Source organism: Lipotes vexillifer, unplaced genomic scaffold, assembly GCF_000442215.2.
Source record: "Lipotes vexillifer unplaced genomic scaffold, Lipotes_vexillifer_v1.1 scaffold217, whole genome shotgun sequence".
Lineage (NCBI taxonomy): Eukaryota > Metazoa > Chordata > Mammalia > Artiodactyla > Lipotidae > Lipotes > Lipotes vexillifer.
Window position 1 is genome coordinate 8,494,702 of NW_006788200.1, and position 13,265 is coordinate 8,507,966.

The 13,265-nt window shown below is 43.8% G+C and overlaps 2 protein-coding genes across 2 annotated transcripts; both read left to right on the top strand.

Moving 5' to 3' along the window:
• Positions 1 to 1,542: 1,542 nt before the first annotated feature.
• Positions 1,543 to 3,984, top strand: LOC103071218 (protocadherin alpha-10). Its single transcript, XM_007461508.1, has one exon. It carries the CDS (start codon positions 1,543 to 1,545, stop codon positions 3,982 to 3,984), a length of 2,442 nt encoding a protein of 813 aa, XP_007461570.1.
• Positions 3,985 to 7,138: 3,154 nt separating this feature from the next.
• Positions 7,139 to 9,583, top strand: LOC103071497 (protocadherin alpha-7-like). Its single transcript, XM_007461509.1, has one exon. The coding sequence runs from the start codon at positions 7,139 to 7,141 to the stop codon at positions 9,581 to 9,583; it is 2,445 nt and encodes an 814-aa protein (XP_007461571.1).
• Positions 9,584 to 13,265: the final 3,682 nt, after the last annotated feature.

Genomic DNA, 13,265 nt, shown 5'->3' on the forward strand with positions numbered 1-13,265 from the left:
CCCCCTGCCTCGGCAGGCGGACTCTCAACCACTGCGCCACCAGGGAAGCCCAGTTTTCCTTTTTTTGAAAAAGAGAAACTTCAACTTTTATCAGTAGCATATAGTATATTGCCTGCACCGCGAGGCATACAGGATCTTAGTTCCTCGACCAGGGATTGAACCCGAACCCCCTTCACTGTAAGCTCGGAGTCTTAACCACTGGACCACCCAGGAAGTCCACCATAGATGTATTAATGGAGAATTTCAGTTACTGAATATTTGATTCCAAGAATTTTGAGAGAGAGAAAGTATTTTTATTGCAGGTACTGAAAAACTTTGACACTTATAAAATTATTAGATAATGCCAAAACTGTATATTTGGGGTATTTGAAAAACATAAATATAACAAAGATGAAATTAGTTGTCTCTGAAATTGGAAATCATAAATTTTTAATTATTTTGAATCAAAATTAAGATTCTTTTTGCCCATGTAAGATGTGTATAAAAAAGTGAAACTTCCCCTGTATGACTAATTTCTCAATAAAAGCACTTTTCTCTCTTCTTAAAGACAGGAACACCACTCAGCCTGTGCAGCAGCAATATGTAAAGGCTTTATAGGGTGACACCATTCTATCATTTTATCCAAAGAGCCAATTTTGGTCTTGAGCATTATGAAACTAATGTGGCTAAAGTGAGCCCTGAGAACATCTGCCATTTTTGAAGCACTCACTCCCCTTGAGGTATTATACTACTAGGCACTTCATATATCATAATTCATGCAACCACCATATTATTATTAATATGTTATGAATGTTATGAAAGTGAAAACTGAGACGTAGATAGGTTAAATTATTTTCCCCAAGTCACACACTAGTAAGTTGGAGACTAGGAGTCAGAATAGAGGAATTTCTGATGTTGAAGCCTGTTATCTCTCTACATTCTAGTGATGATTGGCATTTAGAAGTTGCAAATACCTCACAGAGAACTGATGCTTGAGATTAGTGTCTAAATAAGATTTATTTAATATCAAAATAATGACAAGGAGAAGTGAATTAAAGTTTAGAAGTTGAAGAGACTTAAATTTGTTATCCAACAAAATGCTAGTACACTCAGTATTATACAAATATTAAGCGTGTTTTCAAATTCAGCTAAAGACAATCATGGTTAGGGAAGGAATTACTTCTCTGTGATTTTCCACTCAAGAAAAATGCGGCACTACGTATCGACAGTGATTATTATTATATACAAAAGAAACGTAATGTGAGTCTTTGAAAGTCCATAGAGACCCAAATATGTGAAAATAGAATGAAAAGATAGGAACAAGAGTTGTTAAACTCATGGAATTGTACTTACACATTAAGCCACCGGGTGTCGCTGTCTTCCACAAAATGGCTTTTCAGAACAAAGGCATGATCCTGTTTCTCAAGGACTAGGAAAGAGCTACATTCGGAGATCTCAGCCATTTCAATAAAATTGGATGCAAGAAATCGAATAGAAAAAATCGGATCGGTGGGTGTGTTCTGGACGCCGAGTCACTGATTTGTAAAACAGGAGAAAGTTATGATGTTGGTCTACAGACCTATCAGGCAGAGAACCCAGCGCCTGCTTCTCTCGTTTCTGCTCATTGCAACCTGGGAGACAGGGAGCAGCCAGGTCCATTATTCGGTCCCCGAGGAAGCCAAACACGGCACCTTCGTGGGCCGCATCGCCCAGGACCTGGGGCTGGAGCTGGTAGAGCTGGTGCCGCGCCTGTTCCGGGTGGCGTCCAAAGGCCGTGGAGACCTTCTGGAGGTAAATCTGCAGAATGGCATTTTGTTTGTGAATTCTCGGATCGACCGGGAGGAGCTGTGCGGGCGGAGCGGGGAGTGCAGCATCCACCTGGAGGTGATCGTGGACCGGCCGCTGCAGGTGTTCCATGTGGAGGTGGAGGTGAAGGACATTAATGACAATCCGCCGGTCTTCTCTGTCTCAGAACAAAAGCTCTCAATTTATGAATCTCGACTGCTTGACTCTGGATTTCCTCTAGAAGGTGCATCTGATGCGGATATCGGAGAGAACGCAATGCTTACTTACAGACTCAGTCCAAATGACTTTTTCACTCTTGATATAATAAACAAAAAGGACAAAGGCAAATTTCCAGTGCTTGTTCTACGAAAACTGCTGGATCGTGAAGAAAATCCTCAGCTTCAGTTGTTATTAACGGCAACTGATGGAGGCAAACCCGAACTGATGGGATTTGTTACTCTGCTGATCCTGGTGTTAGACGCCAATGATAATGCACCTCTATTTGACCGATCCGTTTATGAAGTTAAGATGTATGAAAATTCAGCGAACCAAACATTAGTCATCTGGCTAAATGCTTCTGATGTGGATGAAGGGATAAATAAAGAAATAATATATTCATTTAGCTCTTTGGTCCCACCCAGCACAAGAAGGAAATTTCTAATGAATGAAAGCACAGGAGAAATAAGAGTAAACGATGCTATTGACTTTGAGGATAGTAATACTTACGAAATTCATGTAGATGTTACAGATAAAGGAAACCCACCTATGGTTGGTCACTGCACTGTCCTAGTGGAAATCCTGGATGAAAACGATAATTCACCTGAGGTGGTTGTCACTTCTTTGGCTCTTCCGGTGCGAGAGGACGCTCAGGTGGGCACCGTCCTTGCCTTAATCAGCGTGTCCGACCGTGACTCTGGCGCCAACGGGCAGGTGACTTGCTCATTAACACCTCATGTCCCCTTCAAACTGGTGTCCACCTTCAAGAATTACTATTCGATGGTGCTGGACAGCGCCCTGGACCGCGAGAGCTTGGAGAACTATGAGGTGGTGGTGACAGCACGGGATGCGGGCTCGCCTTCCCTGTCGGCCACAGCCACCGTGTCCGTGGAGGTGGCCGACGTGAACGACAACGCGCCCGCGTTCGCGCAGCCCGAGTACACGGTGTTCGTGAAAGAGAACAACCCGCCTGGCTGCCACATCTTCACGGTGTCGGCTTGGGACGCGGACGCTCAGGAGAACGCGCTGGTGTCCTACTCGCTGGTGGAGCGGCGGGTGGGCGAGCGAGCGCTGTCGAGCTACGTGTCGGTGCACGCGGAGAGCGGCAAGGTGTACGCGCTGCAGCCGCTGGACCACGAGGAGCTGGAGCTGCTGCAGTTCCAGGTGAGCGCGCGCGACGCGGGTGTGCCGCCTCTGGGCAGCAACGTGACGCTGCAGGTGTTCGTGCTGGACGAGAACGACAACGCGCCCGCGCTGCTGCTGCCCGGGCCGGGCGGCGGGGCGGGCGCGCTGAGCCAGCTGGTGGCTCGGTCGGTGGGCGCGGGCCACGTGGTGGCGAAGGTGCGCGCGGTGGACGCGGACTCGGGCTACAACGCGTGGCTGTCGTACGAGCTGCAGCCGGCGGTGGGTGGCGCGCGCAGCCCGTTCCGCGTGGGGCTGTACACGGGCGAGATCAGCACGACGCGCGACCTGGACGAGGCGGACGCGCCGCGCCAGCGCCTGCTGGTGCTGGTGAAGGACCACGGCGAGCCGGCGCTGACGGCCACGGCCACCGTGCTGCTGTCGCTGGAGGACAGCGGCCAGGCGCCCAAGGCCTCTTCGCGGGCGTCGACGGGCGCCGCTGGCGCGGAGGCCGCTCTGGTGGATGTGAACGTGTACCTGATCATCGCCATCTGCGCGGTGTCCAGCCTGTTGGTGCTCACGCTGCTGCTGTACACGGCGCTGCGGTGCTCGGCGCCGCCCAGCGAGGGCGCGTGCGGGCCCGGGAAGCCCACGCTGGTGTGCTCCAGCGCGGTGGGGAGCTGGTCTTACTCGCAGCAGAGGCGGCAGCGGGTGTGCTCTGGGGAGGGGCCGCCCAAGGCAGATCTCATGGCCTTCAGCCCCAGTCTTACGCCCTGTCCACTACCAGACGTAGAAGGGGAAGAACAGTCTACTGGAGGCAACCACTCTAGCAAGGTGGGTTATTGCTTTTCAATTTTCATATTTTGCTTCGTGAATATTTAATTTCACCGCTTTCCCCCTCAAATATGTATCTTGGAATACCACCATTCTTTGTCTAAATATCATGTGTTTCTATAATTCCTCAAATATTCCTTAGTAATTCCGTTTGTAATATAGTTTATTCTAAAAGTTCACTTTATATTCTATTTACAGTACCTTGTGCATCAACTTTTGCTGAATACTTTAGTTTTTACTATATGCCATTTTTCTCAATTCATTTATATTTTCCAATATAAATATTTGATGTCAGTTGAAGGTTTTTATTTTTTTCATAAACTACTTTTTATTTTACAAATATTTGTTAGATTAGTACTTTATAATTTTATTTAAGGTTTAAATCTAAAAATTGAAATAACATTGCTACAGTAACAAAAACCTGCTACGATCAATTTCCTTCACGATGAAAATGTGGGTTTTGCTCCCTAAGTACAGAATGTGTAGTGCAACATAACATAATGCATACTAGAACTTCAGTGTTTACACTTTATTCTTTTTCTTTTTTTTTTCTTTTTGTGGTACGCGGGCCTCTCACTGTTGTGTTCAGCGGCCATGGCTCATGGGCCCAGCCGCTCCGCGGCATGTGGGACCCTCCCAGATCGGGGCACGAACCCGTGTCCCCTGCATTGGCAGGCGGACTCTCAAACAATGCGCCACCAGGGAAGCCCTACACTTTATTCTTAACAGTAGATTATGTAGACTGGAAGATTACCATTTTGAAAAGTCCTAATCTACGGAATTAAATTGTTTTGAATTTTAAATATTTTTTGAATTTTTATTTTAGTTTTTTACTTTTTTTTTTTTTTTTTTTTTTTTTTTTTTTTTTTTTTTGGGACTGATTTTAGTCGGATAATGTCTGCCACTGGCTCTGTTATTAACAGAAATATTTTAAAAAACCTTTGTAGACAGTTTAATTCAATTCAGAATGACTGAAATTTTAAGATGAAACCATAAATTTTCCCAAATCAAGGATTGCTTTTAACATTCTTGACAAAAAAAAAGGAGTTAGCCCATTTCTTTCTTTCTTTCTTTTTTTTTTTTTGGTACGTGGGCCTCTCACTGTTGTGGCCTCTCCCGTTGCGGAGCACAGGCTCCGGACGCGCAGGCTCAGCGGCCATGGCTCATGGGCCAAGCCGCTCCGAGGCATGTGGGATCTTCCCGGACCGGGGCACGAATCCGTGTCCCCTGCATCGGCAGGCGGACTCTCAACCACTGCGCCACCAGGGAAGCCCAGCCCATTTCTTTTAAAACTTCTTATTTTTATAAACATATTTAACACGCTCTTTATTAGATGGCATTAAAATGAGGCTAATCATGAATATTCCTTTGCTCTTGGCACCATAGTATTTGTGATACCTTGTTTCAAGGTGAGAGGGACTTCCCTAGTGGTCCAGTGGTTAAAACTCTGCGCTTCCACTGTAGGGGGTGAGGAGTTCGATCCCATACTGGGGGACTAAGATCCCACATGCTGCGTGGTGGGGGAAAAAACAAAGAGTAATGAACCCATAGGTTTATTGGTATACTGTAGTAATTAGCTATATGATAGCCTTGGAACGTAGGAGCTTTAAAAACTATCTCTCATATGTACTTAATTAGTGAAGCAAGTCTTTAAAGCAAAAATAGAATGGACCTACAGCACGGAGCCATTCCTAAAGGGAATGAAGTATTTCAATCAGTAAACATGAGGAGGTTTATTTCCTAGTCATGTCTTTTTCTGAAATTTAGCCACCCCCATGTGCTAAAAATTTTCCTTCTCTTCTTTAGGTAAATATATTGGTCTTGAACTTATGGTTCCCACAATTACTAAAAGAATTAGCTGTAGTTAGAACTGTAAATCTTTGGCATAGAGTTAATTATTGAATCACTATTTTAAAATGTGTTTAAAATAAAGACTGTAGCTATTACATAAAACCTAAGGTAAACATTTATAATTTTTTTTAGTAGGGAAATTTAGGATTAAAATATTTTTCTAAGACAACACTGATAAACTTTATTGCAATCAATAATTATGCAAATTTCAGCATTTAAAAAAATCTGAGTAAAACAAGAAAATAAAATTGAGTGATTAAATGAGATTTAGAATACTCTTGATACCCTAATCTCCTTAAACCCATTCTGGAATAAAATGGGTATAAACAAATTGACAAATATCACTTGAATTCCTCATCAGTTGGTTTTTTTTGGGGGGGGGGTAGAAAGAGATTACTTTTACAAATAGCAATGAATATAATGAAAATTTACACTGTCCTTCAGGTTGGAAACTACAGCATTCACCCTGAGCACATACAGTAATTGAAAAAAAAACTTTTAAATGAGACAAAGGTAAATATGTTTTGTATTTCCAGGAGTCAGTACTTGGTAAATTCATTAACATCGAAGCAAAAATGATTTTTGGACAAACTGATAAGTAGCTTGCATATGAGCATGGCTTTGAAACACCCTCAAGTTGAGATGGTAACTTAGAGAACTGGTATTTTGAGTTATCCTCTACACAATTGGACTAAATGTTTAGAATAATTTACATAGTATAAATATTAAGCAATAGAACATTATAGAGTGTTAGCAATGGAGTAAACTTAATAAGGAGCCATTCAAAAACGATCTATTTCTAAAAGTCTAAAAAACTGTATTGCTAATAGCCTACATATATGGATTTTTTTCATGTTCATATACATAACATAGCATTCTAATACATTCTCTTAGATATCCATATCCAAGATAAAACTCTTTTTGGAATTCTAATTTGTTAAACGGAACCACCTTTATAGAGCTAGTGGTCACACACAAAGAATATATAATGAAAGAATTAAAATTACACACACACACACACACACACACAATGGACCAATATGAAGGAATCACGAAAGAAGCAATATAAGTGAAAGAAAGTACAAACGATAAACACACTTCCACTTTAAGCCACAGGATGTCGTTGTTCTCCAAGGAGAGGATTGTCTTAACCGGGAAAGAAAAAAAAAAATAACGATTATTCTTGCACCAGAAAGGCTCGCCACTGTTCCGGTGCTTTATAGACTATAAACACACCCATATTGTTAAGATCAGCTGGGATATCAGGAACAAAGACTCAGAAGGAAGGTCACAAAAGGACTACATATTTCTACTCGTGAAGTGTTTATTTACTAACCAGAAGCGAGTCACGATGTTAACTTCAGGACCAGAGAGGCAGGGAGCCTGGCTCCTGCTTCTCTCGCTTCTGCTCCTCGCAGCATGGGAGACAGGGAGCAGCCAGGTCCATTATTCGGTCCCCGAGGAAGCCAAACACGGCAGCTTCGTGGGCCGCATCGCCCAGGACCTGGGGCTGGAGCTGGTGGAGCTGGTGCCGCGCCTGTTCCGGGTGGCGTCCAAAGGCCGCGGGGACCTTCTGGAGATAAATCTGCAGAATGGCATTTTGTTTGTGAATTCTCGGATCGACCGGGAGGAGCTGTGCGGGCGGAGCGTGGAGTGCAGCATCCACCTGGAGGTGATCGTGGACCGGCCGCTGCAGGTGTTCCATGTGGAAGTGGAAATAAAGGATATTAACGACAATCCTCCTGTATTCCCAGCGACACACAAAAATCTCTTTATTTCCGAAACTAGGCCTCTTGACTCTCATTTTTCACTAGAGGGCGCCTCCGATGCAGATATCGGGGCCAACGCTCTGCTGACTTACAGACTGAGCCCCAATGAGTATTTCTCTCTGGAAGTACCGACCAACGACGAGCAGGTAACACCGCTCGAACTAGTACTAAAAAAACCTTTAGACAGGGAAGTCACTTCAGAGCTTCTTTTGGTGCTCAAAGCAACGGATGGGGGCAAACCTGAGCTGACAGGCACTGTAGAGTTAAACATCACAGTGCTGGATGTAAATGACAACGCCCCAGTGTTTGACAAAGCAGTTTATCGTATAAAATTACTGGAAAATGCAAGAAACGGTACACTGGTTATTAGACTTAACGCCTCGGATTTGGACGAGGGTTCAAACGGCCACATTCTTTATTCCTTTGCAACTGATGTCTCCTCTAATACAGAAGCCTCTTTTCGCATAGATTCAAACAGTGGAGAAATAAAAGTGAATGGAAAAATAGATTTTGAAGAAATTAAATTATGGAAACTTCAAATAGAAGCAGTTGACAAAGGAAACCCCCCAATGTTTGGTCACTGCACAATCTTGATAGAAGTCTTGGACATCAACGATAATGCCCCGGAGTTGCTAGTGACGTCACTGTTGCTTTCTATTCCAGAGGATGCTCCACCGGGGACTGTCATCGCTCTAATCAGTGTAACCGACCATGACGCCGGTGGCAATGCGCAGGTGACCTGCTCACTAACACCCCAAGTCCCCTTCAAACTGGTGTCCACCTTCAAGAATTACTATTCGCTAGTGCTGGACAGCGCCCTGGACCGAGAGAAAGTGTCGGAATATGCTCTAGTACTGATCGCGAGGGACGGGGGCTCGCCTTCTCTGTCGACCACGGCCAGCGTGTCCGTGGAGGTGGCCGACGTGAACGACAACGCGCCCGCGTTCGCGCAGCCCGAGTACACGGTGTTGGTGAAAGAGAACAACCCGCCCGGCTGCCACATCTTCACGGTGTCGGCGCGGGACGCGGACGCGCAGGAGAACGCGCTAGTGTCCTACTCGCTGGTGGAGCGGCGGGTGGGCGAGCGAGCGCTGTCGAGCTACGTGTCGGTGCACGCGGAGAGCGGCAAGGTGTACGCGCTGCAGCCGCTGGACCACGAGGAGCTGGAGCTGCTGCAGTTCCAGGTGAGCGCGCGCGACGCGGGTGTGCCGCCTCTGGGCAGCAACGTGACGCTGCAGGTGTTCGTGCTGGACGAGAACGACAACGCGCCCGCGCTGCTGCTGCCCGGGCCGGGCGGCGGGGCGGGCGCGCTGAGCCAGCTGGTGGCTCGGTCGGTGGGCGCGGGCCACGTGGTGGCGAAGGTGCGCGCGGTGGACGCGGACTCGGGCTACAACGCGTGGCTGTCGTACGAGCTGCAGCCGGCGGCGGGTGGCGCGCGCAGCCCGTTCCGCGTGGGGCTGTACACGGGCGAGATCAGCACGACGCGCGACCTGGACGAGGCGGACGCGCCGCGCCAGCGCCTGCTGGTGCTGGTGAAGGACCACGGCGAGCCGGCGCTGACGGCCACGGCCACCGTGCTGCTGTCGCTGGAGGACAGCGGCCAGGCGCCCAAGGCCTCTTCGCGGGCGTCGACGGGCGCCGCTGGCGCGGAGGCCGCTCTGGTGGATGTGAACGTGTACCTGATCATCGCCATCTGCGCGGTGTCCAGCCTGTTGGTGCTCACGCTGCTGCTGTACACGGCGCTGCGGTGCTCGGCGCCGCCCAGCGAGGGCGCGTGCGGGCCCGGGAAGCCCACGCTGGTGTGCTCCAGCGCGGTGGGGAGCTGGTCTTACTCGCAGCAGAGGCGGCAGAGGGTGTGCTCTGGGGAGGGGCCACCCAAGACAGATCTCATGGCCTTCAGCCCTAGTGTCCCTCCAGGTTCGAGTTCTGGAGATATTGGAGACCAACAGGAGTTTTGCGAGAATGTAAGTACAGTAATTCTGAGATGTATCATGCCTATTAATGTCAATCACATAGTAGTTCACTAACAAATTACTAAGTCCATTGCTTCAATTATTTGTTCTTTTTCTTGCGATGTTTTTTTCTAAAGCACAATGGAAGTCTAGCCATTTTTATTACTTTTCACCACAGTCTTCTTGAATATACGGGGAATATTATTTAGTTGGAGAAATAATAATAATAGTAAAAATGAAATAGACTGCTAAAGCTTCCTGTAAAGGAGCAAGGCTAAGTCAGCCAGGAAGGAGACAAGGATCACTGATGGGAAATGGAGGATGTGGGTGAGGCTCAAATCTTCTACTTCTCAATTTTGCAGCAAGTTCACTCTTCCTATTCATTTTCTTATTCTATTTGGTGTCCTCTACGCATTATGTTTATGCATTCAAAATTACCCTAACAATTCATAATTTATTTATTTTGGGTTTAAACATGTGTACATTCTTACCTTCCTATAATCTATAAGTTTCTGTATTACTGACGGGCATGGGCTGTTAAGGTGGCCTCATTTTATAAATGATTTTGTTTCTTTATAATCAATGACATGCTTCTTTGAGAAAGTAGGTAGAATTTTAGCCTTTCCTTTGGGGATGACTTTACTTTTTTTTGTCTTTAATCCCCTCATAATTTAAACTTATTTTCTTCATAGTCTTAAGCTGCTTCAGATAGACAACTTAAAATTTTTTCTAATGTAATGACGATTTTGCTAGTTGCGTGTTGAACGCATTGCTGCTCTCCTGCACATTAATTTCTGCCATCTTTTATTTGGAAAATTTATTTGAGCATTGATCATACTTATATTTCTTCCATTCATGGTACCTGTAATGAGGCTGTATGAAAATATTTTAGAGTGGGAAAATTCACACTTCTTTGTGCTTTGAGGTTCAAAAGGGTCTTCCCATATAGGGGAATTGTGACACTTCTGCCTGTATTCACCAAGATGCCTGGTCTTCAAAATAACAGTGCTCTAAATAATTTAAGCATAACAGTCATGGAATATATACAAAGGCACTTCCATTTGACAATGGTGCTGTTGATCACATTTCAGTATTTAACACTGTGTACTCAAAACGTTTTCAACATTGAGTACTTTAGATATATTGATACAAACTCTTTTTTGGTCTCAATGCTATGTTCATGTGAATTGTTTTCTTTAAAGATATCACAGAGAACTTGAAATTAGAGCTGTAAGGGTGTGAATCAAATAATGTGGAAGTTTATTTTGGTTTTTTTTGGCTCAAATGTACAAATTAGAGATTCTTTAATTGTACTGAATGGAGAAATAAATTATATATGATGTATTTACATATGGGAGGAGAACCACGTTATAGATAGGGTAAAGTTAATAGAAACTCTGAGAAGACTATTTTCTACCTAGAATGTAGGATGATTCCCATGAAGATGAACATTAGGAAATCTTCAGAAAAGGAAAAGCCATATCCTAGTTTATGGTACTGGAATTTTCTTCATTGATAGCTACAGAATAGAACAAGAGTAAACATTGGTCACTAATTATAATCAACCAGCACTATTTGAGATATTTCTATTTGTAACATATGGCGTGAAGGGCTTAAAATACATAATTTCATTTAATTCTTATAACAACTTGTAAAGTACATTTGACTATCCAAGTTCTAAAGATTAGATAAGAGATGTTGAGATGTTTATCTGTCTTGTCCACTGCCATCCAGCTAGTACATGATGGAGATGATATTCAAATGCATATCTCTTAGATTTGAGAGCCATTCTTTTATTCATTGTAGAACTTTCTAGAGTAAATCTTTTATCCGATGAGGCATAGTTCTGGCTAGGAGAATCAAGCACAAGCTGTATACAGATTAATCCTCCTTTCTGTTTTGCTTAGAAAAACCCTTCATGATTATCTTCATGGTTAACTTTGTACAATATCATAACTGAGATAGGAATTAAGATTTTTTTGTTTATTTTTTTATGTTGCTAAGTGATTTTTTTTCTCAGAAGGTTCATGGACATCGTTATCATTTGTCTTAGTGCCACACTGAGATAGGTTTTTACATTATTTGATCGGTAAATAATTAAGAGTGGTCTGATAAGGACTATTGATCAGTTGTTTGGAAGTGATATAAATAAGCAGAATCATTTAATATATGAGGCAAATCAGAAGACTGAGGTCTGCAAAGTTCTTGCAGAACACCAAAGCCAAACAATACATGTGGAAATGACCTTGTTCTTTTTACACTGTGAATAAGAATAATGTTTTGACAAATATAGGCGGTAATATGATTATTTCTTGGATCCTGAACATCAGTGAAGGATCAATAATTGTTTCCAAAATTGTATACTTCAGTAACAGCTTTAAAGGTATATATTTCTCATGAAAAATTTTGAAAGTGTGTGGGTCTTTCAGGATTCAGACTTCTTCAGTCTTGCTGTCTGAGAGATTTGTACCAATTGAACAAATGATCTGTGATCAAATAACTGTGTATACTTGAATAAGCCATGATAGCACAGAGTGAACATCACTGCATATATTCTACAGTTTTGTAGACAGTACTTCTAATCTGTTAATTTTGAAGAACCTACTGGGTTTCCAAGAATGGCTTCAAGATCTATTTCTCTGTTTAATGTTTTCAATAAATAGTAGTACTAGACCTATTATGAAATAATAGTGGATGATGAGGACTGGTAGAACATTAAACCATGTACTCCAATACTTGACTATCAAGACATACAGCTGGAATTTAAGACTAACCAGATTGATTTAGAAAAGGTCAGGCACGAAGTTCCTTAGCCTTTTCAATCAATCTTACAAAATCAATGTTAACAACTATATCGATGTGACTTCTTGGCATAAGCCTATTGCCAGATCTCAGGTCCATCCCCAAAGATGAGTTCAAAGATATCATAATCTATTCTTTAGGAGCTAGTTGAGATAGTGATATCTGAAACAGCACAGCCAAAGTGCAAAAGTCGTGTCATTGGTTCATACAATATATCAAACTCTTTTATGAATTGGTGTTCATCCAATGTCACTTTATATACTTGCAAAATACCACACTTCTGGAAAGTAATTCCTAAATTAACAACTGGTTTGAATTCAGACATGTAATATCATCATCTCCCTTGGGTAAACTTTCTCATGTTTATTTCTCTGCCTTTAAAGACTCCACATTGCATATAACATCTCATTCCCCAGTTTCCATAATGAAGTGGTTGGAGGCCTGTTGCTTCTTTCTTCTACAAAATAAATCTGACAGGCCTTGAACATCATGTTAAACCTACTGTTATGTAGCCTAATGTTATATTTTGAAAAGAGGCTCATATGAGTGGTTGTTTTATAGATGCATAACAGAATTCAGTGTCATAAAAGGTGGTGAGCCTGCTTTGTTTGTTTTTTATTTTATTTTAATTTTTTTAAATATATATTTTTTGCGGTACGCGGGCCTCTCACCGTTGTGGCCTCTCCCGTTGCGGAGCACAGGCTCGGGACGCGCAGGCTCAGCGGCCATGGCTCACAGGCCTAGCCGCTCCGCGGCATGTGGGATCTTCCCGGACCGGGGCACGAACCCATGTCCCCTGCATCGGCAGGCGGACTCTCAACCACTGCGCCACCAGGGAAGCCCTGTTTGTTTTTTAAGAAATAATTTTTAATTGTCTTTAAAAAGAATTCTAGGGCTTCCCTGGTGGCGCAGTGCTTGAGAGTCCGCCTGCCGATGCAGGAGACGCGGGTTCGTG

Bases quoted from the DNA above. Each gene is read 5' to 3' on its own strand.
- LOC103071497 (XM_007461509.1), top strand. From the start codon at position 7,139: ATGTTAACTTCAGGACCAGAGAGGCAGGGAGCCTGGCTCCTGCTTCTC.
- LOC103071218 (XM_007461508.1), top strand. From the start codon at position 1,543: ATGTTGGTCTACAGACCTATCAGGCAGAGAACCCAGCGCCTGCTTCTC.